At 44.2% G+C, this 25,073-nt stretch overlaps 1 protein-coding gene across 13 annotated transcripts in view; it reads right to left on the bottom strand.

The window, feature by feature from the left end:
- Positions 1–4,734: 4,734 nt before the first annotated feature.
- DGKG (diacylglycerol kinase gamma) overlaps positions 4,735–25,073 on the bottom strand; it is a 206,741-nt gene continuing 186,402 nt past the window's right edge. For 5 of the 13 annotated variants that reach the window (XM_089910727.1, XM_089910731.1, XM_089910719.1 and 2 more), the window contains one exon: positions 16,878–16,990. In XM_089910727.1, the coding sequence (XP_089766853.1) occupies position 16,990 (1 nt within the window). In that variant the 3' untranslated portion in view covers positions 16,878–16,989. Of the gene's footprint in view, positions 7,025–8,855; positions 16,991–25,073 lie in introns of those variants that run through there. The other 8 variants (XM_089910732.1, XM_089910720.1, XM_089910729.1 and 5 more) reach the window with 6 other exon arrangements.

Raw genomic sequence — 25,073 nt, 5'->3', positions numbered from 1 at the left:
AGGAAGGCACACAAGAGTTGCTTAACAAGTAGGAGTTTCTTTCCTTTTCCACATCATCTAAGTGGCCACTGTGGAGAGGGATGTTCATTGTGGGACCCTCAGTCCTCTGATGTGAAGAGGGTGTCAGGCGACAGCTCCAGAGCCTCTAGTTCAGCCCCCCTGAGGATTCCTTAGTCTTTGGGTCCTACTTCTTGAGAGGTAGCTGTTGTAATCCTTCTCTCCCCTCCCCCCAGTAAAAACCAGGGCTGGCAATCAGATGAAATAAATGTTGCTTATTGCCATGACCCCAAGCCATCTTTGCTTTTCTTTATTTTAGCAGAGGAAAGTCCTGTGCGATATGTTGAGTCTGATGTTCAATATCTTCATTGAGTTGAAAGAAAAGAGGAACTGTTGGATTAACGATAAGGTCTTTTTTACCTATTAGATTCATAAAACCAGGAAAGGTCTTGGGAATTGACTAGTCTCACGGAGATGCTTGCTTCTCAGAAAGTGAGGCTTTGAGAGGCTAGGTGGCTGGCCTTGGGTAACAGAGCCAGCCAAGCTGGGTGGGACCGGGAACCCACTCTCCCAATATCCCTGTTCAACATGCATCTGCCACCCCACATTACCCATTCTTCTCTGAGATGCTCCCTTCCAGCTCCTCCCTCCCAAAGGCTCTCCCTGTTTGGCACTTCGTCCTCTTCTGCTGCCTTCTCTCTCTGACTTGGTGTCTTCCCTTTAATGTCAGGGGTGGCAGAAACGGGAGTCAAAAGATGGAGATAGGATAAAGGAAGGGAAGAAATTAACAGGACAAAGTGGAACAGAAAAAAAAAGAGATTTTGAATAGACATTAACAAATGAAGCCAGGGAGACTTTCTTGGCCTTAACAGAGGTTCAAGAGAGAAGACAACATGGGTGTGTTTAGAGGAGCCTGGATTTGGCTTGAGCCTGGCCATATGGCTTTGGAAAAACCTTAGTTTCCTCATCTTTAATCAACTTCACTGGGCTGTAGTGAGGAGTAAAAGAGACCATGTTTCTGAAAGGACTTTGTGATCTGTGAAGCACCACACCCATGGTCATTATTAGCACTCATTAGAGGATAGGACATGTCTGCTGTGAGAGCAGGATGAATTAGCAGGGTGATACAGGTGCCAAAGAAAGCTAACGTGGCATCCAGAGCGAGGATGCAGCTCTGCACTTGTCCACCTGTTTCTGTGCTGTGTTCAGTTCTGGGAATCACAGTTTAAGAGGGACCTTGGCGAACTGTTGTCAGTCGCTCCCCAGAAAGTTGCAAGAATAGCTTAGGGTCTGGGAGTCATGACATATAAAGGATGATTCAAGGATTTAGAGGATGTTTAGTCTGGAGGGAAAAAAAATAAAAAGTTAGGACAAGGGAGCTGTTTCCAAATATCTGAAAGCTGTCCTGGAGAAGAGAGGAGAGATTTGTTTTGTGTCGCTAGTGGCCAAGTCAGGGCCCAACGATGGGAGTGAATGGCCGGCGGATTTGGGTGCAAGAGGAGCCTATCTAAGGCTCAGAAAACCACTCCCAAATGGGCTTCCTGGGAAGGTGGTGGGCTGCCCATCAGCGGAAATCTTCAAGCAGATGTGGGTGTGCACAGACAGATGCAGTGCTGGGGAATCTGGCTCTGGCTGGAGGAAGGGCTAAGTGCCCTCTGGGAGCCCTCCCATTCTGAAACCATGACCATGTCCTTCTGATCTCGCGGATCTTTCTTTGCTGCTTCCATCACCATTTTTTGCTGCCTTTTGACTTTTTGTCCCCCACCCTGTGAATGGCTTTAGAGTTTTAGATTCAGAAATATTTCTGAATAATATGTGATAGTCTGGTTTAATGGAAAGTAGGAGGGAAGAACATCTAAAAACAAAGTCAGTTTTGTTACTTTTAAGGGCACACAGTAACCTGTTACGTGGGGGAAGGAGCCGGAACATGGTCCCCTGTGTTAGAAAATCTTGTAAATGTTAACAGCAAATGGCTCACTCTTCACTATTGTTTAAAACACAAACACAACTGCTTAAGGCCTTTGTTCTTGAATGCACCAGCATTTTCCTCGTTTACCCAATTCTTTTGTTAGCTACAGAGATTCAAGGAAACTCTCACTATAAGAATTCAGTATCATAAACAACTTTCCAGATTCATAATTTCAGTGTTTTGCTGATTTGGTAACATGAAATTCTGTCCAAGAGGGGTTTTCTTGAATTCTTGCCTCTAGAAAAGCCGTTTTCTTGAGGAAAATATTTTTCATGCATAGTTAGTGTTTCAGCTGGGAGGGTGATAGCTGAATCTCCCCAGCTAAATGGGCAGCTAAGCTATTTCCAGCATTTCCTTCTGCCCCCAAGTAGCAATTATGCATCTGTCTCACAGTGGCCCTGCCTCAAACATCCTAACCAACATTTCAGAAACCTCCATCTAGACTCAAGAGGCACAAAATAGAACTCGGTAGATCCAGGTGGAAGGGGGAGGGAATGGGTAGGAGTGAGTAACATTTTGCGTAGGTTCCCTGAGGTTGGAGTCCATGCCCAGCCCCGAGGATGACAGCAGGGACATGGAGAAGACTGAGGGTTCCAGGTGTGAGTTCCAGGGCTTTCGTGGCAGGAAGAGCCTGGAGAGCAGACAGCAATGGCTCTTCAAACCCTGGGGAGTGGCCAGTGAGGCCAGGCTGGGCGGGGAGATGGGGGCTGAGAAGGCAGCAGGAGCCTGCGGTGAGCAGCTGACAAGCGTCCTCGGCTCCATCCTCGGGGGCTGCTGCCCCGGGCAGTGCCCAGTCCCCGAGGCTGCTGTGTTGGACCCACACCTCCTTGCCCAGCTGCATCCAGGCGTGACCTTGGACCCTTGGCTCAGGACAGCCTCCACCTGGAGACCAGCTGAGGGACTTGTTCTTGGGGTCTGAGTTCTGGGGCGAGGGGCAGCCAACTCTGATGTGGAGTCCACGGCCTCGCTTCCCCTTCGCCCTTTCATTGCAGACCAGCTTCCTCTCCTGGTCTCTTCTGTCTAAGCGTGCTCTTCTGCAGGTTCCTCCGAGTGGTCCTGCCCTCTAGCAGGTGTGGTACAAAAGTTCTCCAGCTTTCGGAGGCACAGGGATCTATCAACAGTCCCACGTTATAAATGTCAGGTCTCAGGGTCCTACTCTCAGAGATCGTGATTCAGGAGATCTGAGTGGGGTGCAGGAATCTGGACTCCCAAATGTTTCTGATGGTAAGCAGTCCATGGGCCACACTTGGAGAAACACTAGTTTAGAGGCAAGAGCCTGAATCTGGGGGTATGAGAGAGACAGAACTAGGATACTTATTGTGTTACTTGTTGAGCAAGTGCATCCCTTTTTCTGCATCGTTTCCTAATCTATAAAATGCTAACCACTTCATAAGGGACTCTTCAGATGTCAGTGACATTGTGTACATAAAACGTTTAGCAGGTGCTTCTTTAATAGAATTTCTGGCTTCCTTTCCCACTCCTTCAATCTCAGGAAAGTGGCAATAGAGTTTCCCTTCTTCCCTGTCTTGGCATATCAGTGGTACCCGGCTCCCCCAGCAGTGGGCAACTGTGGAGAGGCTACAGAATAGTCTAGAGAAACATGCACAGCTCCAGTGCTCTTGGCTGACCAGACAATCCTGATTTCTCAAGCCACGGCATGAAAAACAACCCACCAGGAGGTCAGAGGCCAGCCATCTGCTACCATTTTTATTTGCAGTAAACCACAGAGTCAGACATACACACACACCGTACATTACAGAACAAGTCCACGGCACTCTAGGCAGGCAGACAGGCAGGCTGGAGCAGGCACCCACCATTACGGAACAACATATCTATGGGTGGGCGTGTGGGCAGTGGAGGTGGACGAGCCTGGAGGGAGGGATCTGGGCCCTGGCACTGTCTAGCTAGTTGCTGCCTCAGTCTCAGCTGGTAGAGTCTGCATTTAGGGGCTGCAGTTGAGGGGTGTTAGAACCTTTAGCCTCATTCAACCTGAGCCCAGAGTCACCCCCAAACACGGAGATTTGGCTAAGTTCCCTAAGAGGAAGCAGTGCTTTTCTGTTGGTGGAACTGAATTTTCTCCGAATACACTGGCAATTAGAAAGGGTAAAAGAGGTCTGATACACAGAAGGGAAAAGGTTTACACTTCACCGATTGGGTATGTGTGTCTGTATTTGTGTGTGTGTGTGCGTAAATGTCTGTATAGGTGGAGGGCTTATCAAAGAGTTTCCTTGTAGTGTTTCTTTTCCATGTTGGTCCCCCAAATCAGCTGATTTCTGAGCACTATCAGTCCTCAAAAGGGAAGGAAAGTAGATTCTCGGCTGAGGGGCTAGGAGTAGCCCTCTGGGGTCAGCAGGGCTGAGGGGAGCCTTGGGGCCGGTGGAAGACCCACGAGAACAAGGATGGCAGCGTTTACTCCAGGTGAAGGCAAGATTGGTGAAATGGGAAGGTCTTCAGAGCCCCCCTTGTGTGATAGATGGAGAAAGAGAGGTCCCAGAATGCTACAGGACATGTCCAAGGCCACATGGCTGAGACAGGACTGCAGCCCCCTCCCCGTGTTGCTCTTGTTTTCCAGGCAGGGCTTCTTTCTTCAAACCACCATAGCTTCCTTCCTCAGCAGCCTCGATGGAACATTTGCCAGATTTTTCCAAGATAGAAGAGTCTTGTTTTCTGCAGAGAGAGAAAAGCATCCATCAGAACCTCCTTAACAGGTGGTGGCTTCTTGAATGATGGTTACTTGCTAACAATAATCCTTCCTCTGAGGTCTCTACCGAGCATTGAGGATAACGGTACAGAGAGGCACACAAGGTGACTTCTTTCCATTCTACAGGAGAGGGCAGCTGTGCTGTACGCTGGGTCAGCAACCTGCTGTCAGATCCTCTTCTCTTTAGTTGAATCTCCTGCCTCTTGCCATCTGGAGAAGGAAAAAAAAAGATGCTGCAGGTTTTGAAATCTGCTTCCTTGTCAGGTGACCTGCCCATTAGAGCACATGGCCTCTATCAAGACCACAAGCTACCTTGGCAGGTTCAAATAGATCAAAAGGGGCACATTCTGGGGCACCAGGCCCTGTCCAAGCATTGACCTGGCCTGCTCCCTACCTAAGGGCCTGGGGAAATGGCTTTGGAGAGGAATTCTGTATATGGTGACATAGGAACCAAGGCTGAATGACCACCACCTATTATTCAACGACCATCAGCAGAGCACAAACATTATGCCACGCGGGCTACCAACTTGGTGTGAAAGGTTGGACTCAACGATATCTAAGGAAGGGCTTTTCCAGCAAGAGGGGCCTATGATTCCACAACTCCCTGTTCAATGGACTTTTCAGATCAATTGAGATAGTCTATCAAATTGTGACTCCAGAAGGGTTATGCTTGTGGGATTTTGCTTATTTGTTCTCTTTTTGTTGATTTTTATAGAATTCAAACCCTCTTAACTGCCATGGCCTCTTGTCCTTTCTTGTTCCTGATTCTGTTGTTTTTACACTGAAACTAATATACTTATGGTCTAGGATGTTGAACTATGTCATTTTGGGTTAAACGTCCCAACAGTTCTGTCCCCACAAAGGTGCTTTACAGCTGAGATGTGACTCAAAAGGTAAAGAGGAAAAGGAGTGTAGTATTGAACAGGGGGTAAGTGAGACATTGAGGACGAGAGAAGCTGTGAGATGCTGAAATGCATCCTGAGACTGGGCTCTGGACTATGTCCTCTGATCTTTTAAGCACAGACTTGCCTGGAGATAACAAAGTGGGTAGGTATCTCCTATGATCCCTCTGACCCTCTGATTTCATGTAGAAACACTCTAAAAATAGAATCACGGGGGGAAAAACGAAGAGAAACATCATGAGGATAAAAGGAAGAAGAAAAAGTAGAAGCAGCGGACCCTGGGGGTGGGTGGAGGTTGAGAAAAGCAGAATGTGATGGGAAAAAGTGGAGAAAAATAAGAGAACTGCACTGAAGCATGTTAAGAGGTTAAGGTACCTGCTTAGCAAATAGACATTGTTTAATCACAAACTTCTTTTTGATGAATACATGAATAGATGCATTAACCATCCTCTCTAGACCCATTTTTTTTTTTTTGTGATACGCGGGCCTCTCACTGCTGTGGCCTCTCCCGTTGCGGAGCACAGGCTCTGGACGCGCAGGCCCAGCGGCCATGGCTCACGGGCCCAGCCGCTGCGTGGCATGTGGGATCTTCCCAGACCGGGTCACGAACCCGTGTCCCCTGCATCGGCAGGCAGACTCCCAACCACTGCGCCACCAGGGGAGTCCTCTAGCCCCATTTTACAGGTGGAAAACCTGAGATATAATTTGACTTGCCCAAGTCCCTGCTGCTAACTGGTGTCGGGGTAGGAAAGGGAACCGGCCCACGAGAGGAGCAGTGCAGAGCTGAGCAGAGGTAGGAGAGTGCTCTTCCCTGCCTGAGGCTGCGTGGGGAGGAGATGCCCTTGGGTCGTGGCCTGTGAAGCTCTGAAGGAGACAGGCTGAGGACCCGGCCTTCTCTGGCTTTGCCTCCGGCTAACCGGGCCTGGAGGGCCTGGAGTAACTGAGGCAGCCCCGTGGAGCGCGTTACTGCCGGAGGCCCTCCCCGTCCCTTTCTTTTCCTTGATGGCCACAGAGGAACCAAACCCTGACCTAAAATCTTCCCTCCTCCTCGTGGGAGCCATGTGAAACATCCACTGGATTTGGAGGTTGGGCTCCTGGCCCTCCCTTGCTTTCTCTGTCTCCTCTCGTGTCTCTGAGTCTCCAGAGTGCAGTTCCCAAAAGTTTCTCTCCTCCCTCAAGAACATGGAGGCTGGGCAAGGATGGGAGTTCTTCCCAAGTCATGTGGAGGCATAAGCAATTTCCTGCAGACGGCCTGCCTCTGGGGACATCTGACAGATTTCCATAAATCCCCTTCTTTTCATCACTTTGGGGGAAGACAGGAATTCCCATCTATTTTCTCTCCCTCTGCCCCAGACCCTGCTCACAAACATCTCAGAAGGAACACTTGAGCTGGCATCCTTCAAGTCATCAAGAAGGCTTCTGTCCAGGGAGATCAGCTCGGCGCTTTGTGCCCACCTAGAGGGGTGGGACAGGGAGGGTGGGAGGGAGGGAGACGCAAGAGGGAAGAGATATGGGGATATATGTATAACTGATTCACTTTGTTATATAGCAGAAACTGTTATACATTATAAAGCAGTTATACTCCAATAAAGATGTTAAAAAAAAAAGCCTTCTGTCCTCCAATCCCATTTTATTTCTCTCTTTGCTCCTCTGTTGAGATCCCAAGCAGGATGGGCTTATCACGGAAAAGAGCCGAGGAAAGGGCAGCGCCACCGTGAAGAGGACTCAACATATGCAAGTGAACTTTGTCTCTGTTACTCCCCCTCAGGAGACCGTGTCCATTTTGAGCACTGGGATATAGGAGGGGACCCTGTGCTTCCTCTTCCCTGCTACCAAATGACTCATGAACAGCAGTATAGACAGGCCTCTGGTTCCGAGCAGACAGAGAAAAGGCAAGTCATGTTGCCCAGAGGAGGCAGCAGGGGTGTGCAGACCCGGCCCGCTGTCGTCTCCAGGAAGGCCTGTCAAGAGCTCTTCTCCAAGCCCCAGGGAGCTCATGTGTTTTCACGCCCATCAGTGGGTCCTGGGCTTCAGGGTGCGGGGGTTAGGCTGGATGAAGGAGCTCAGAAGAGACTGTGTTCTTCAAAAGAGTGGGTGCTCTGGGAAGAAAACATGTTCCCACTAGCAGGAGGATGAAAACAATCTTCATTCCCGTCTTAGTCAACACCGACTCTCACTCCTCATGGCAGCAGTGTCAGGAAAGGAGAAGGTGGTCCCCTCCCCCAGTCTAGCTTCCTCGTCCTCACGTGGTGGGGGCAATAACCAGAATCGGTTTTTATATGGTTTTTAAACGAACCTGCAGATATGATATTACTGTTATATTTGTCCCAACTAGTACTAGGCCTAGTCTTCCTGTAACTCCTACTGTATTTTTTTTTTTTTTTTGCGGTATGCGGGGCTCTCACTGTTGTGGCCTCTCCCGTTGCGGAGCACAGGCTCCGGACGCGCAGGCTCAGCGGCCATGGCTCACGGGCCCAGCCGCTCCGCAGCATGTAGGATCTTCCTGGACCGGGGCACGAACCCGCGTTCCCTGCATTGGCAGGCAGACTCTCAACCACTGCGCCACCAGGGAAGCCCACTCCTACTGTTTTAAACAATATTTATTTCAAAAATAAGAACACGCATCCTTCAGGTACATTTCTAACTCCTCCAAGTGCTTTGCGTTTTCTCTCTGGCATCATCAGTGCTTATAACACTCCCCGATTTAGTGTCTTTTGAGAATGTAGTTAACGTGCTGTTTACCTTCCTCTTTCCAGATCAATCAGGAATGTTTTGAATACAGCTAAGATCTTCCTTGGGTTCCACCCAAAACTTTCTCCTATCAGTGACACAGCAATGTCCTGGTTAACATCTACTTGTGACAACTGCATTCAGTCAGCTGAGAAATGACTGAGCTCAGATGCACAACACCCTCAAATCTTCCTTCAGCAACATGGATGATACACACAACGTTTAACACTTAAGAAGGGATCCCCTGTAATGATGCATATGTAATATTTTGGTGTGAGGTGTCATGACATCTATAATTTAAAGTATTCCAGTAGAAAAAAAGATGAAGCAAATATGGCAAAACGATAACAACTATTGAATCTAAGTGATGGGTCTATGGGTTCTCATTATACGTATGGCTCTACTTTTCTGTATGTTTGAAAACTGTCATAATAGAAATTATTCCCAGATGGTCTAATTCCAGGAAGTATATGTAACTGGGGGTGGGAGCTCCAGGAGGCTGATGGGGTGGATGGGAGTGGGAATTGCTTAGTCCTCGTAAGTTTATGATCATTACCTTAATGCCTGGTGGTAGCAGTGTGATGACAGCAAACCCCACACAGCAATTCAATGACATCCTCTATCATTAACACCTTCCATGCACGGATGGTTCTCTAAGTTAAAAGCCAACCAACCAACCAAAAGTTCTCAATCTTTTCACCTCAAGGATGTTGGGGAGAGAGGAAATATCCACCAGGAAAATTTTTCTTTTCTTGAAGATCATGCCATTTTCTGGTAACCACTTGGTACCAGTTTTTTTTTTTTTTTCTTTAAAGGAAAGCACAAGAAAAATAAAGTTCATTAATTACTTTGAAAGTACTGTTGTTTAGTCCCTCCACAGTAGACTTTCTGGAATCTTTCTCTGGATTGCCACTTATATTGTGACATTTATAAATTCTTTTTTTTGGTATTATCTAACATAAAAAGAAATTACCATTTTTATTGCCCCTCACTTGTAATTCTTGCGAAGATTCCATTTTAAAAATAATTTTTTTTTGGAAGGGAAAAAGTTTTTTTGCATTATTCTAGAAGCAGTCTTTTTACTCCAAATTATGATTCACTCAACACATTTTTAAAAGGACACTTCAAGTCTCCATCCCACCTTTAGATATGAGGTACTAAATTCTGATGTTTGACTGCCCGACCTCACTTCACTGGACCTTTGATGTGGTCTCTGTGTGTCCTTTAATACGATCTTTAATATTCTGTGAATACTCTGATCTGGCTGAACACCAAGGTATTCACGTTGGTGCTCTGTTCTCTGATCGGTGTCTTAGGAGGCGGCCCCACTGTGCCTGGGAGAGAGGGCCTAAGAAGGGAGGTGGGCAAGGCGTATATGGACTTGCTGCCGCCCAGACCTGCTCTGGCCACTGTGCCACTGCGCCCAAGCTAATGCCGTTTCCCACTCCAGCTCTGTGGAAGGGGGAGGGGAGGGACTTGGATTTCATTTTGAGAAGGAAGTAATCATGCACAGGGGTGGGGTCGGGGGGGGGGTTGGGTGTAGTAAATCCCTGTCACTGAGCTTGAAGCTCAGTGGCCTCAGCCAGGGTACTGCTGGCACGAACATGGGCTCTGAAAGGCAGATCCTGACCGATCTGAATCCCAGATCTGCCCCATGAGATTTGCTCCGTTTCCTCACTTGTCCAATGGGGAACCGTATAACTCTGACTTCATAAGGTTCTGGTGAAGTTTAAAAGTGGTCATAAAAGCAATAGGCTTTGGACTGGACAATAAATGATAGCTGTTATTTAACAACCGTTTCATCAATGCCTGGACATTTCCATTTTACCATGAACTCAACGTTAAGCGTTTTTAAGAAAAAAGGATTTCTCAGTCCTTTCTTCCGTTTTTGGACTGAGTGTTCAGGCTCATCTCCCTTGCCCAAATAAACCTGCTAGAAAACCCAGTTCTCTATCTCTTTTCATCTCATGAGTCTGTATCTTATTATGCTGATCTCTTACTGTGTTGTAATTCCACTTCTGTGCTATCTTTTTTTGTTTTGTCAGTTCTGACCTGAACTCTCGGAAGTAGACTGCAAATATTTCTGTCTTTTTGTCCAAGCTGAATTTCGTATTTTCTGAATCATGAAGCTGCCCTCCATGTGACCTAGAAAGCCCTTTGATGATCCATATTTAGCTGTGTCCATCACTCAGCAGATGTCTGAGTAGTTAAAGGCCCTCATGAGCTCCCTCTACATCCTGTGGTTTCAAGTTTCTGAGTTGTTAGTTAAAAAGCTTTAATCCCTTCTACCCGCTTTCCCCTACCCATTCCAGGGTAGAAGGACAGATACCCATTTTAGCTATTCATTCATTCAACAAGTATTTACTCATTACCTGCTACATGCTTGATACTGGGTTAGATGTTATCCTCTTTGCTTCCAAATTGCATTTTCTAATTTGACCCATTTAGACGAGTACTCCAAGTTTTTTGATTATTCCTCTAGAATCTTCACTGAGCATCCAATTAAATGGTCTCTTCTACCTGTAGTGTTTCCTGACCCCTGGGAGACTTGGATGCTTAATCGCAAACCCTGGTGCCTTGCTATAATGCACCTGCCATTGTGTCTACAGATTCCAAGATAACGTAGGTTCAGCTTGGGATCCATCTCAGGGAGTTTAGTTAGCAGGTAAGGCTGCAGGGCTCTGCTGGTTGGCTTCCACCATGAACATGAAGAATGAAGTGGTAGCAAGGGTGAAATGCCCTGCAAGTTAAGTGGCTAGTTTCCAAAACCCCATGGTTTTCTGTGTCCCTGGTTTCCCACAGAGATGCTCAGGAGGAAAGATGCCTCTCTGCTTTTTGAGCTCTCTGGATCTTGCCATTAGATAGCATCTCTTGGCATCTGAAAGGCAGCCTGCCATTCTGTTCTCCCGTGGAACACAGATGGCCCAGCCCACGTCTATCACTAATGAGGATCACATGCAGAGCCTTCTTGCTGGAGGCTCCCTTCCACAACCCTAGCTCTCCTTCCCCGTGCAGGCCAGTCACTGCTGACCATGGCATTTAGGTCTGAGAAGGCTGCTTGCTGCTCTCCCACTCACAGAGTTGAATAGAAAAATCTATTAGGTGGGCCTTGGGAAACGATTCTCATTCAGCTAGAATTTGAAACATTGAGGATTAAGGGATGGCTGCCAGTTTGATTGCAAGGGTGAAGTTTTGGGTTCTAGCTGCCCATAGAGGCTGTTGAGTTTCCATATGAGCAAGCACTGGAAGTTCTTCAGTAGGAACATGAGTAGTACCTGTTGTCATTCTGAGCTTGTTAGTCCCATCCCCAATACAGAGGTTGACCAGGTAGGACATCAATTTTTCACTGCTGTGTAATCTCACCCAGGATGATGGTAGGGTTGGAAATAGTGAGATAAGAAGGTTAAAGGCATTAGAACATAGTAGAAAAAGCATAAATGCTGATGTAAGACTGACCCATGTCAAGTCTTTGCTCTACTAGTTGCTATCTGTTTGACCTTGGACAAGGTACTTCACCTTTCTATACACTAACTCCTTTTTCTGTGAAATAAGCCAAATGCCCAGATCATGAGGATTAAATGGGATAGCACATGAAAAGGCCTTGACACAGTGCCCTGTACTCAGCAAGCCATAAATGAGAATTCCCTTTCCTGTTTTCTTTCTATAGTAGAAATTTAAAATATGTACTTGAGTATGGTGGAACGTTAAGGTGCGCTAAAAATGACGGCCCCATGTGAAATCCTACACAATTCTGTTCACCTGTTTTATGCAAAACGTGACTGGTATTTGAGATGTAGGATAGTTTCTTTTTCCTTGCTATTTATTGCAAGTCGGATGCAGGTCTGGTACTCGTGAGTAGGAGAGCAGTTCCAAACTGCTAATACGAACACCAACAGAAATGCAAAATCTCTTTTGGGCTTAACACTGTAACTCATTCCTTTAACTTTCAGAGCTGCCAAGGAAAGGTCACCACCACCACTAGCTGCCCTTGAGGGCGCCAATGATTCTGGTCACCCACCATGTACAAGTGTGGTCTAACTGGTCAGTACCAGTTAGACCAGAAAGTACTTTTCTAGAACAAGGAGCAAAGTACTTTAGAAAACTACTTTATGAATATTATTTTCGGATCCAGAAATCTCTCTGGGAGTCATCTTTCACTCTTCCAGAAAACAATGGACACTGAGGTTTGCTGCTCAAAAGGAAGTACTAGACCTATTGATTTAACACTGATGCCTACTAAAATAGTTTCAACAGCTTTTAAACAAGGTAGATCAATCACCTCTTGTTCCTCCTCAACTAGGTCAAGGCTCTTCCTATAAGAGGAGGTGGCTGTTCACTCCCTCACAAGTGAGCTGTGTCCATATTCAGCCAGCTAGCTCCAAGAGTGGTTATTAAACTGAATAAACATCGATCCTTTCCACAACTGTGTTCTTTAGACCTGGTTCTGTCCTCTAGAGCTACACAGATGAAATCTGGCCCCTGGCAGCTATCCTGTTTTCCCCTTAATTTTTCCCCAATCCCTTCTCCACTCAGGAAGCAAAGAGGCCAGATCCTTGATTCTTGCTTGAAGACACGTAGAGGGGAACCATAAAAGTAGTTAAACAATCACAGAAGAAACTAGAAAGAGTGTCTTAAGAAGAGAAGTTCCTTGTCCTAGAAAAGTACTTTATGGAATATTATTGCAGAGGATGGTTACTTCCATGTTCCCATCTCCACGGAGAACAAAAAGAAGAAATGGTGGGCTTAAGGCAGTGTTTCTAATCTATGGACGTCAACAGACAAATCAAAGCCCACCATTTCTTCTAGAAGGGGATCTAGTATTTGACCACAGAACTCTTTTGTTCATGGAGCATTTTATGGATACTGGTATTGTGTGAAACACATTTTAGGAAATTATGGTTTCAGATATGCTGCAGAAACTTAAACTAGACCTTTGAAATAACTTCCTGATTGATTATGGTCAGATCCTGGGACTGGTGGCCAAGGAACACTGAAGTTTCCTTCCTTGGAGGGTTGGTAGACTCCTCCCCTCTCCCCTTCTCTCTCCCTTTAATATCAGCATTAGACATCCACCTGCCTGGGAGCCTTGGGGTGTAGGTCGGTGACACAGGGAATCTGGGAGTCTAGATCCTTCCCATCCCCAGAATCTATTTTTATGGATCTCAATCATGGTAGTGTTCCATGGAAGGTACAGCCTAGCTAGGACTGAGGGTTTTGGCTAAGAGGAGAGGGGGCTAGAGATGGGAAAAGTTGATGCAATTATTTTTGGCAGGAGTTGGAACCAAAGCAGCAGGAGAGAGTAAGTTTTAAGACTCTCTGGCAAAGTAACTTCCTAATCTGTCACTGGGTATGTGTAAAAAAGTGATTAGTGGGTCTCTATATTTATCATGATTACTCACAAATATGTAATTTACATAATATATACAGCACATTAAGTACTATGTCACCTTATATAATGTCCATATGTATAATGTATATGCATGTTATGTAACGCCAGTCTGGAGGTTCTTCCAGATTCTGCCAAGTATTTCCTAATTTATTTGGCAATTTTAACATATCTTTTCCATCTGTGGAAAGAATTCTCTTGAGAGGAGCTGGTCTCTGACCTGAAATATAATCATTCTACTAAGTCTGTCTCCATTCTCAACTCACTGGAGGAAACCTACAAAGACCAAGTCATAATGAGATGCAACGCCTAGCCCATTAGTCCAGGGACAACATAATGTATTGAAGACTTCCTGTTTCATTCTTTTTACTGCTAGAGGGGTAGAACTGTGGGGGCAGGTGAGAACATGTCTGGGGCACGGCCAGAATCAGAATGCGATGAGGAATAAGGGAGGATTCTCCCTTGACTGCCTAACTTTGAGAAGTCACTAAATTATAGTAAGCCTTGCTTTCCTCATTATTTAGATGGGGCTAATAATATCCTCTCTGTCAACCTCAGGGGTTGCTGTGAGGAGCACTATGATGAGGTACTCCACAGTGAGAAACCACAGTCCCAGTAGTTAAGGGGTGAGTTGCAAAGTCAGATTAAACACCACCACCAGACTTACTGAGGTTACAAAATTGAAAGTACAATTCCACTGATGTTTGCTATACTTTGTGGCTTTAAGGAGGACATGGGCCATGTCTCTCAAGCAACATTGCCAGTCATGTGCACCACAGTGGGCAGGCAGGGGCCAGTCTCTGACTTGTGAGTCTCTAAGAATCACTTTCACCTGTTGATAGTGCCATGCCTCAACAGCCTCAATCTTGGGGGGCTGAGGCTGAAACACATTCAAGAATTTCTGCAGATGTCTTAGAATCAGTGACCCCAAACTGAACCTGCCTTCATTTCAGAATCAAGTGGCTTCCAAGATAGTACCTGTTGTCATTCTGAGCTTGTTAGTCCCATCCCCAAGGAGCCCATCATTCAGGACATTCTTCAGGTGGCCTGCTTTCCCCTTGCCCAGCGGTCTGCACTGTTAGGTTGAACAGGATGGTTCTAGATCTCTGTCTTAGACGGTCCTAGATGACTCCTTCTTTCAGAGTTAGGATCAGTTTGTACACACAATCTTAATTTTCCCTTCCTTGCGCAAAGTTCCTGACCCAGTGTTAGGAGATCAGAGGGAGCTCAGTGGAGTGATGTCGAGTGGGTCCAGGTTTCCTTTTCGGAAATCTCAGAGGGGGTGGAGGCTGAAGGAGCAAAGGTGGCGAGGTGAATGTTTCTTTTTACCAACAAAGCTCTCCACAGACTTGCCCTCGGGGAGGGCGGTGATGCTGTTGCCAGCTGAATGAAGCCCACTGAACTCTGCTGAGGCCCCTCTGGGCACTGGCTGGCAGCTCCCTGCTGAGGTGCCTCTGTCCTGAGGTCATCCGGGCAGCCAGAGGGGTTTCTAGATTAAGAGACTATGGTGACCATGATGAGGTGACATGTGGAGAGTTTAATTTGAAGATCTGTCCACTGCCTTCAACCCTGGACCAACTTCTCACCAGGTCAGGCCAGAGAGAGTCTCTGGGAAGTATTGGGAGGCCTCATTCTCTCATGTGGGCTTGTCCCGTCCACACATGTGCCACACGTTCATTCCTCTCTGGCAACCTGGATCCAAATGGAATCGCTTCTCAGTGACCAGAAATGACCCTTTTCCAAGATGTGTAGTTTCTTTTCCCTGTTACATATCTTCTTAGTGGTACCTAGTCCCAAACCACATTAGCCAAGATACCATGGACAAGTCTCTTAACTTTTCCGAGACTCAGTTTCCTTATCTGACAAGTGGGAGAGTAAATCCTGCCCAGCATAGCTTTCATGTTGTTTTGAGGATCCAGAATAGAAATTCTCAGTCTCTTTATGATAAGGAGATACTTTAATTTCCCTTAAATCTCATGATCACCACAAGGCAATGTGCCTTGACAATGAAATGGCAGAAACGGGGAGTCAGAGCCTTCTTTTTCTTTCCCACTTTCTGTTCTTGTACTGCATATTTTTTTCAATCCAGAAAAATCCACCAGTAAATAAATATTTGTATATATAAATATATATATGCTACATATAAGTACACACACCTAAGACCTTCAGTAGGGCCTTCAGGTCGTGCTTGGGGAGTGGTCGTTGCAGAGGCAGGAGGGAACTGCCTGACGCCTTGTCTCCCGGTCTCCTGAGCAAAAGGCCCTTCCCTCCCATCTTCTTTGCCTTCAGGAATAGTCTGCCACCAGGGCTTGGAACTCAAACAGGAAACACGCTGTGGCTTGAAAAAGAAAGAAGCTGGGGGTGGTTTTTTTTTTTTTCTTCCCTTTTTACACAATATTATGACACCAATTTGAAAAATAAATCTCAGTTTCTCTGCTTTCCCTCCCAGGTGTTCACAGAACTAAGAAAATAAATACCACATCTAAGGTGTGCTATGTAGGCAGCTCTGGGGGCTCTTGGAGCCGGCTCTAAACAAACACACAGCCAGCAGAAGGCTTCAGGAAAATCACCAGTGCCCACTGAGGGTGCGCAGAACCAAGAAGGGAAACACAGCTTTCCACAGCCTTTCTGCCTCCTCAGCAAGTTCCGGGAGAAGCTGTCACTCGAAGGACAACCAAGAAACCAGCGTGCGTATGCTGAGTCCTGCCAAGGGCTGCGATCTGAGAGTTGGAGGTGTTTTTGTCTCCTCACAGAGGGACCTTTGTGAGCGTCCCCTGGAACGCAGGCTCTTTCCCTTGGCCACATCCGATCTCCCCTTAGACAGGAAACCTGCAGCCTGCTCCTTGAGAGCGGCGGGGAAACTTGCAGGGGTGGTGGAAAGAAAGGGGGGGTTTCTCCTTCAGTCTCAGAAAGTCCCGCTCAAGGTCTTCTGGGAAAGTGGGAGCCAGCTGCACCCTGGAGGGCTCTAAGTCCATTCACAATGTCCTGCCGGCACTGGCTCTGTTGGAGTGTGTCCATGGTTGAAATAGAATGGATGTCAGGGTGAAGCCTTCTTGCTGAAGGGTGGCTTGGCTTCCACTGGTTGGAGAAGAGTGTGTGTGTGTGTGTGTGTGTGCATGTGTGTGTGTGTGTGGTGTGTATGTGTGTATGTGTGTGCTTCAGTTTCTTGTCTTCTCTCTTGGTTGAACTGGCATTGGGCATAGTGTCTAGTCTTTTGAACGGCTCTTCCTCCTCAGAGAAAAGAAGCTGCTCTTCTGGGGGGGCCCCATCATCATAGGCGCTTGGTTCTTGTGAGTAATTTTAATCTAAAAGCAAAGAGGCAGAAATGAATTAGTGGCCTGCAAATCCCAGAAGCCTATGGGAGAGTGATCTGCAGAGGGAGGAAGGGAGGCCAGCTTCGGGCTGGAAGGAGCCCCATGCAGAAGGACGACTGTCCTTGAACAGCTTCAGAATTGGCAACTGGACCCTGACTGGGCCTGGCGTTTGGCACTGCTGGAAGCAAGGGGCGGAAACGCTGGGGAGAGACAGGTGTGAGCTTCCCACGTAGCGATCAGCTGAGCTGATCACCTGTCTCATGTCCTTGCTATTCATAGTCTCTCAGAATGTCACAGCCAGAGGAGACCTCAGGGACCATCTCATTCAATCCCTCTGCAGGATAGATAAAGGAATGGAGATCTCAATGCTCTCTTGAGCCTTGGATTAGCCTAAGGTCGCACAGAGAAGGCCGGAACAGCTAGAGCCTAGTTCTTTGGATTCCCCGCCTCCACTGCTCCTGGCCATTCCTGCCTGGGCAGTGCAGAGATGTCAACCAGTAACTCCAAACTGACCTAGAGGCTTCAGTCTGACCTCCGACCCAAGCGCTACTCATGTGGAAAGTTTCCAAGGGAGTCTCTTAGGCGTTTCCTCTTTTCTTAGTCTTCTAGGGGAGACCCAAGTTTCTTTTAAAAGCTTTTATTTTTGTTTGAATTTTAGGTTTAATGAGTGCCTTCTGCAAACTTTAAGTCAATTGGAAGTGAAAGACACTGGTGAATTCTCATTTTTTTGTCTTTCTTTCCAACCTTACCCTCAGGGTATGGCTTCAAAATGCTTACTCCCTATTTGAATGTGGCCTGGTGGCACTGATGCGTTGATAATCTGCATTGTCAGTCCAGCAACATTTATCAAGTAGGAAGATGATGTGGGAACAAGAGGCACTTAGGATTCAAAGACCTGGGTTTGCGTCCTAGGACTCCCCCTTCTTTGCTGTGAACCTTTGGACAAATCATTTAGCCTTCAGAAGCAGTGCTTGCGGAACCGTAAAATGAGGATAGTAGCATTTATTCAATTTTTCTCACAAAGTTGTTGTGAAGATCAAATGACAATCTGTCAATGAAAGCCCAATGTAAACTGTAAAATGGAATGCACCAGTTAAATAACTTATCTTACACTGGAGGAGGAGAAAGATGCTTGTCAAAAGAAACACAATCTATGAGCCCGTTCTCTTGAGTTTTACCACCTATTGAAATGACAGTGTGACCCTAGAGAACAACAGAAGAACTCCTGAAGAGAGAGACCCATCAACAAGTTTAAATGTAGGATAAGCCAAGTGTTGTCAAAAAGAAGTTAGGTAAGGAATGAGAAGAACCTGAATGGAGCAATTGAGGAAGAATTTTAAGATCTGAAAGGAAGGGAAGAAAATGTGTTGGTGAAAGAGAAAGGGAAGGCACTAGGTTGAGGGGCTACATACCAGCTGGTTGAGTGTGGACCAAAGGATGAGAAATGAGGTCAGGAATACAGGTGGGGCAGTTGGTATAGGGTTTAAAGGGAAGGAGGCAGCAGAGATTGGGTTTAATATGAGGTAGTGGGGAACCATGATAACTTTTTAAGCTGGAGGATAACATGAAGAAAAGAGTTTGAAGGGAATTCAATAGCTGTTGTCAAGATGAGCTGGAGCTGGGAAGAGTCTGGCTAAGAGGGTTCTACTGCAAGCCAGGTTTAAATTTATAAGGCCCCAGGATATAGAAAGAAAAAGATGGGGCCAAAAGTCATTGTGGGGAATGAACATAACCTGGGGGAAGGAAGCTGAAAACGACTGTTAGGTTGGTTTCCATCAGCCTGAGAATCTAGGAAGGGAGTAAGTCTCTCTGTTTTGTGGTAGTCACCAGGGGAGCACACCGACGACACGACACGTCAAGTACCGTTTTGTGTTATGTGCCTTATTATGGGCATTGTCTTTATCTCAGAATTCAGGGAAGTGAGGCACTTATCTGTGGTGTGCAATTTAGCCCCATCTGATGGTAGTGATTTGTGGCACATTTCCTGTGGTAAGCCTTGTGCCACTCCGGAGCGCAGGAGCCCCGAGGGGAAGAAGACGTTCATCTTATTCACCTTGGTATTCCCTGAGCCAGCGCAGAGCCTGTACCTGCTATGGAAGCACTGACTGGTTAGCACAGCCAAGAAAAACGGGGGAATGTTCCGGCAGTGGAGCTGGCCGTGCTTGGGACAGAGAGTGGTAGCTGTGGCACCGCTTACATTTCCCATTGATGGAGCCCATTTTTTTAGACCATGGAAGATCCTTGCTTCTCCTTTTTCTCCCTCTAGCTGACCAGTTTATTTGCTTGTTAGCACCTCCAGGGCAAAGGGGAGGAGGTGAAACTCAAATCCCTTTCATCTGGGTTTTCAGCAGTTTTGACAAAGGTCTTGATGGGGCAGGAGTTTGGAGATGCTGGGTAACGTGAGGTTTTGATGTGGTTTGTGGATTCTAGTTCTACAGATAACTGGGAGTTCACTGTATGTACATACACTGGGGGCAAGAAGTATGAGATCATGTCCTCAACTCGAGTCAAAGAAATGTCAGTATCTTACCCCCTCATCCCCAGATTAGGAGGGGCTAGTGGGTTAAATACGAAAGATCCCATTTTAGGAGGTAGTTGGATGTGGTTAAATCTGCCTTTTCAACCCCTGATGGAAAGAGAGCATCCCACATTTCTGTAGTTAGAACCCAAACCTCTCTGGTCAGGCAATTAACTAAAGTCTGTATGATTGTCTTAAAAACCCTTCATCACATTTATAACATCTGGCAAGCACTAGGGACAGCAGCCCCATGCTCTTAGTTTTCTGTTTTATTACAGAGAAAATTTGTTAACAGTTAAACATGTCACATTTTCCTTAGGAAGTCCTTGTTCATAGTGTAATAATAGTCACCCATTTTCCCTTTCCCTAGGTAAGTAACATTTAATTCTTTAATGGAATTGGAGATTTTTTGGTTTTGTTTTTGGAGTATACTTTGAGGTGAGAGGTTACTATACAGTTATCCCTTGGTATCCATAGGGAATTGGTTCCAGGACCCCTGGCGATACCAAAATCCACGGATGCTGGTTTTATACAAGTCTCTTGTGTAAGATGGTATAGTATTTGCATATAACCTATGCACATCCTGTATACTTTAATCATTTCTAGATTGCTTGTAATACCTAATGCAGCGTAAACGCTATGTAAATAGTTGTAAATATAATGTAAATGCTATGTAAATAGTTGCCAGCACACAGCAAATTCTAGTTTTGCTTTTTGGAACTTTCTGGAATTTTTTTTCCTGAATATTTTCTATTCAAGGTTGGTTGAACCCAAGGATGCGAAGCCCACGGATGTGGATGGCCGACTATATAATGGGACTTTCCCAAACAGGCAATTTCTTGGATACCATATGTTAAAGAGTCCATTACTTTCAAATTAGTTTATGATCTTTCTTCTCTCCTTCATTAGTTTTTACGTATACTAGGGTTTCTTAGGGCTCTCTTCTGTACTATTGATTTATCTATCCAATATTGCGTCAACTGCTGTGGCTTTATAATTATTTTAATATCTTGTGGCAAGTCCTTCTTCATAGCTCTTTTATAAAATGCCTTAGCTATTGCATTGTTTTGTCAAGTTTAAAAAATTGCATTAGAATTTTGTCTGGGGGTCCCTATTTAGAAACATAGGATGTTTCTAAATTCAAATCTTTTAAAAAATATTACTTAAGTCTTGAAGTTTTCTTCATCTATTTTTCACAATTCAGTTTGGTATCTTGTTTTTGTCTGTTGCCATTATAATACTTAAACTTTTTTCTGTTATATTCCTCTGATTGGTTATTGCTGGTATGTACAAAAGCTATTAACTTTTGTCTATCTTTCTGTACAGCTTCATTGAAATAATTTAACCTATGAGGTTTTCAGTTGATTTTATTAGCTTTCTATATACATAATTATATTATCTGCAAAAAATGACAGTTTTGATTATTTTCCAAATACTTATATTTCTTTTCTGCTTCATGTGTTTTGCATTGGTTAGAACTTCCAAATAACATTAGCACACATGTCTTACCCATGATTTTAATGAGAATTCTGCTAGTGTGTTACATAAAATATTACTCATTGGTTTAAGACAGATATTTTTCGGGACTTCCCTCGTGGTCTGGTGGTTAGGACTCCATGCTTCCACTGCAAGGGGCATGGGTTCGATCCTTCATCAGGGAACTAAGATCCTGCATGCTGTGTAGCACGGCCAAAAGAAAAAGGAGATTTTTTTTCTTTTTTTTTATTTTGAGGAAGTGCCTTTCCGGGCTGAGTTTTCATCTTTAAAAATCAGAAATGTTGAATGTAATTGAGTATTTTGGGGTCATCTATTCATATTATCATGTGATTTTTCTATCCAAACTTATATAAGAAGACATCCTTGCACTCCTTTGATATATTCTTCTTGAGTGAATGATTCTTTTAATATATTGTTCAATTGTATCTGCCAATACTTTAACTATAATTTTTTTTTTTTTTTCTGTACGCGGGCCTCTCACTGCTGTGGCCTCTCCCGTTGCGGAGCACAGGCTCCGGATGCGCAGGCTCCGCGGCCGCTCCGCGGCATGTGGGATCTTCCCAGACCAGGGCACGAACCCGTGTCTCCTGCACCAGCAGGCGGACCCTCAACCACTGCGCCACCAGGGAATCCCTACCTATAATTTTTGTATCATGTTCATATTTGAGATTGGTCTGTAGTTTTCCATTTTTAAGCATAGTTTTTGTTAGGTTTTTGTATCTGTCTTAATTTTATCAAATGGATTGGGTAGCTTTCTATCTTTGTTCTATGGAACAGTTTACATAAATATTTATTCCCTAATAATATGGAAGAACTCACCAGTAAGATCATCTGTTTTAAGATCATTGTGGATGTAATTCTTTGAAAACATTTTTCATTTCATTAAGGTTACCTAGGATTTTTATAAGATGTTCAAGTTTATTAGAATCAAGATAAAACTATATATATGTCATATAATGTCTTATTAAATAAAACCATTACCATATTTATATTACATATGTATTAAATATTTTAATATCTCTAATCTCTGTTTTTCTTTTTCTCTTTCTAAAATTAGGTTTTCAAACATTTGACATGTTTAAAGAACTAGTTCTAGATTTTCCTGTTTTTTAATTGTTTAATTTCTAATTTTATCTTTATTTTCTTCCTTCTGCTTCTCCTAAGTTTGTTTTATTATTCTTTTAATTTGGGGATTATTCATTACATTTTTTTCCTTTTCAAATAATGGAAGTATATGAGACTCTGAATTTACTTCCAAATACAGTTTAGGCTATATTCTGTAAGATTTGAATGCGAGCCTTCTCATTTTTATTATTTTTTAAATAGTCAATAATGTTAGCTTTGATCGCCTCTTAAATCTATTATTCTTTAGGAGAATTTAAAAATCTCTGAGTGATTGGATTTTATTTATTCATTTAATCTTCTATTATTAATTTCTAGTTTTATTGCTTTGTGGTCACATAAAACAACCGTTACAATTTCTGCTTCTGGATTTTATATATATGTTTTCTTTGTGAACTAGTTTATGATCTATTTTAGTAAATATCCTATGAATCCTTGAAGAAATGAGATATTTAATTATTTAAGGCACACTTATTTCACCCAAGTTTAATTTTTAAATTGAGGTATAATTGACATATGACATTATTTTAGTTTCAGGTGTACGACTTAATGATTTGATATTTCTATATATTGTGAAATGATCACCACAGTAAGTCTAGTTAACATCTGTCACCATAGTTACAAAATGTTTTCTTGTGATGGGAACTTTTAAGAGTTACTCACTTACCAGCTTTGAAATATACAATACAGTGTTATTAACTATAGTCACTCTGCTGTATATCACATCCCAGGACTTAACTTATTTTATAACTGGAAGTTTGTACCTTTTTACCCCCTTCACCCATCTCACCCACCCTGCTCCCCCTACCCCCACCTCTGACAACCACCAATCTGTTCTCCATACCTATGAGCTTGTTTTTTTAAAATCCAAGTTTTATGTCATTTACTTTTTTTACAGCTTGACCTCAAAGACAAAAACAAACTTTTTTTTTTTGCGGTACTGTTGTGGCCTCTCCCGTTGCGGAGCACAGGCTCCGGACACGCAGGCTCAGTGCCCATGGCTCACGAGCCTAGCTGCTCTGCGGCATGTGGGATCTTCCCGGACCGGGGCACGAACCCATGTCCCCTGCACTGTCAGGCAGACTCTCAACCACTGCACCACCAGGGAAGCCCAGAAACAAATATTTTAAAGCTTCTCAATACCTGTCTTTCTGTCAATTTTTTTTGTTTGTTTTGTTTTTTTGCGGTATGTGGGCCTCTCACTGCTGTGGCCTCTCCTGCTGCGGAGCACAGGCTCGGACGCGCAGGCCCAGCGGCCATGGCTCACGGGCCCAGCTGCTCCACGGCATGTGGGATCCTCCCGGACCGGGGCATGAACCTGTGTCCCCTGCATTGGCAGGCGGACTCTCAACCACTGTGCCACCAGGGAAGCCCTGTCAATTTTTTATATATGTATTTTTCTCAGAATATACATCTATACTGAGTTTCACAGTATATATTTTGATTCTGTTATTAAACAACTAAAATTTTATGACCATTATATCTCAAAATTGAGAGTACTTTATATTAAATAAAAAGTGACATTCTTTATTCCACTTTATGCTTTTGGCATGTTGGAAGGTTAGTTTGCCCCAAACTATCACTTCTTACTTTTAATTTCTCTATGCAAGGATAAGATAAAAAGATATATATATGTCTTTCTGTTTTAGATGTGTCTCTTTATAAGAAGTATATCACTGGATTTTAATTTTTAACCCAATATGAGAGTCTTATACTTTTAATAGGGGACTTTAGCACTTTTATATTTTTTTGTCATTATTGATATATTTAGTCTTAACCTCTTTTATCTTAATCAGAAAAATTTTAAATGTTTGCTTGTTATTCACTTTCTGTCTTGTGCTACACTGACAGGGTTCATTAACTTTAAATTCTCCCAGATTCGAAAGGTGTGCACCCTGTTTTTAGTGTCACTAGTAATTATCTAGTTATTAAAATTTTCTTCAGATTTACATCCTGTAATTATTAAAGTGAAGAGAGACAATGAAAAATTTAACATTTTTACTATTCTTTCAACAATGTCTCCCACATGCTTTCAGCCTTGGTGAACATAACTTTAGGTTTGGGATCCAAGTTATGAATGTTTACATTATATATCTTCTCTTTCAAAGAATGATTTTTGCCATTTGCATTCAGTTGCATAACCATATTTAACAGTTTTTTTTTTTTTTACTTTATTCTAATTTAACTGATTTTAATTTTTACCAAAAGTTCTTTTGTTGCTGTGCTGTCCCATCATTAAGCCTTCAATTCGGAATCACTTCATAGTATGTGCCTTCAGGAAAATGATTCAAAAAGGGTGCTTTTGTTTTAACTCTTTCAAGTTTAAGAATGATTTTCTGTTACCTTCTGCTGTGGACCAAATTGTATTCCCACCTCCACACCCCAAAATTCATAGGTTGAAGCCCTAACCTCCAACGTGAGGGCATTTGGAAATATGGCCTTTAAGGAGGTAATTAAGGTTAAATGGAGTCATAAGGGTGGGGGCCTGAATCCAATAGGACCAGTGTCCATATAATAGGAAGAGACATCAGGAGTGAATGCACACAGTGAAAAGGCCATGTGAGGACAAGGTGAGAAGGCCATTGTCTGCAAGTCAGGAAGAAAGGCCTCACCAGAAAGCAACCCTGCCGACACCTTCATCTTGGACTTCCAGCCTCCAGAACTATGAAAGACTATGTTGTTTAAGCCACTCAGTCTGTGGTATTTTGTTAGGGCAGCCTGAGCTGACTAACATACCTTCCACAGACTGAACACCATAAAAATCATTGGGTCACGGTTTTTTTTTCATCGTGAGTTGTAATCTCTAAAAGGTGGCATGGAGAGAGAATGGGGATAGGAGGAGTATCTGGCTATTTTAAAATCAGTGCTTGGATCTGGAGGAAAGCAGTCCAGTTTCCAGATACTACTGAGCTAGGTGGCCGAGGGTTTGCTTTCTTC

This window comes from Delphinapterus leucas, chromosome 4 (genome assembly GCF_059928025.1).
Source record: "Delphinapterus leucas isolate spDelLeu-1000000601 "Yukka" chromosome 4, BTC_Dleu_Yukka2, whole genome shotgun sequence".
Classification (NCBI taxonomy): domain Eukaryota; kingdom Metazoa; phylum Chordata; class Mammalia; order Artiodactyla; family Monodontidae; genus Delphinapterus; species Delphinapterus leucas.
The sequence above is the reverse complement of the archived record's forward strand: the minus strand, read 5'-3'. Positions and strand labels throughout refer to the sequence as shown.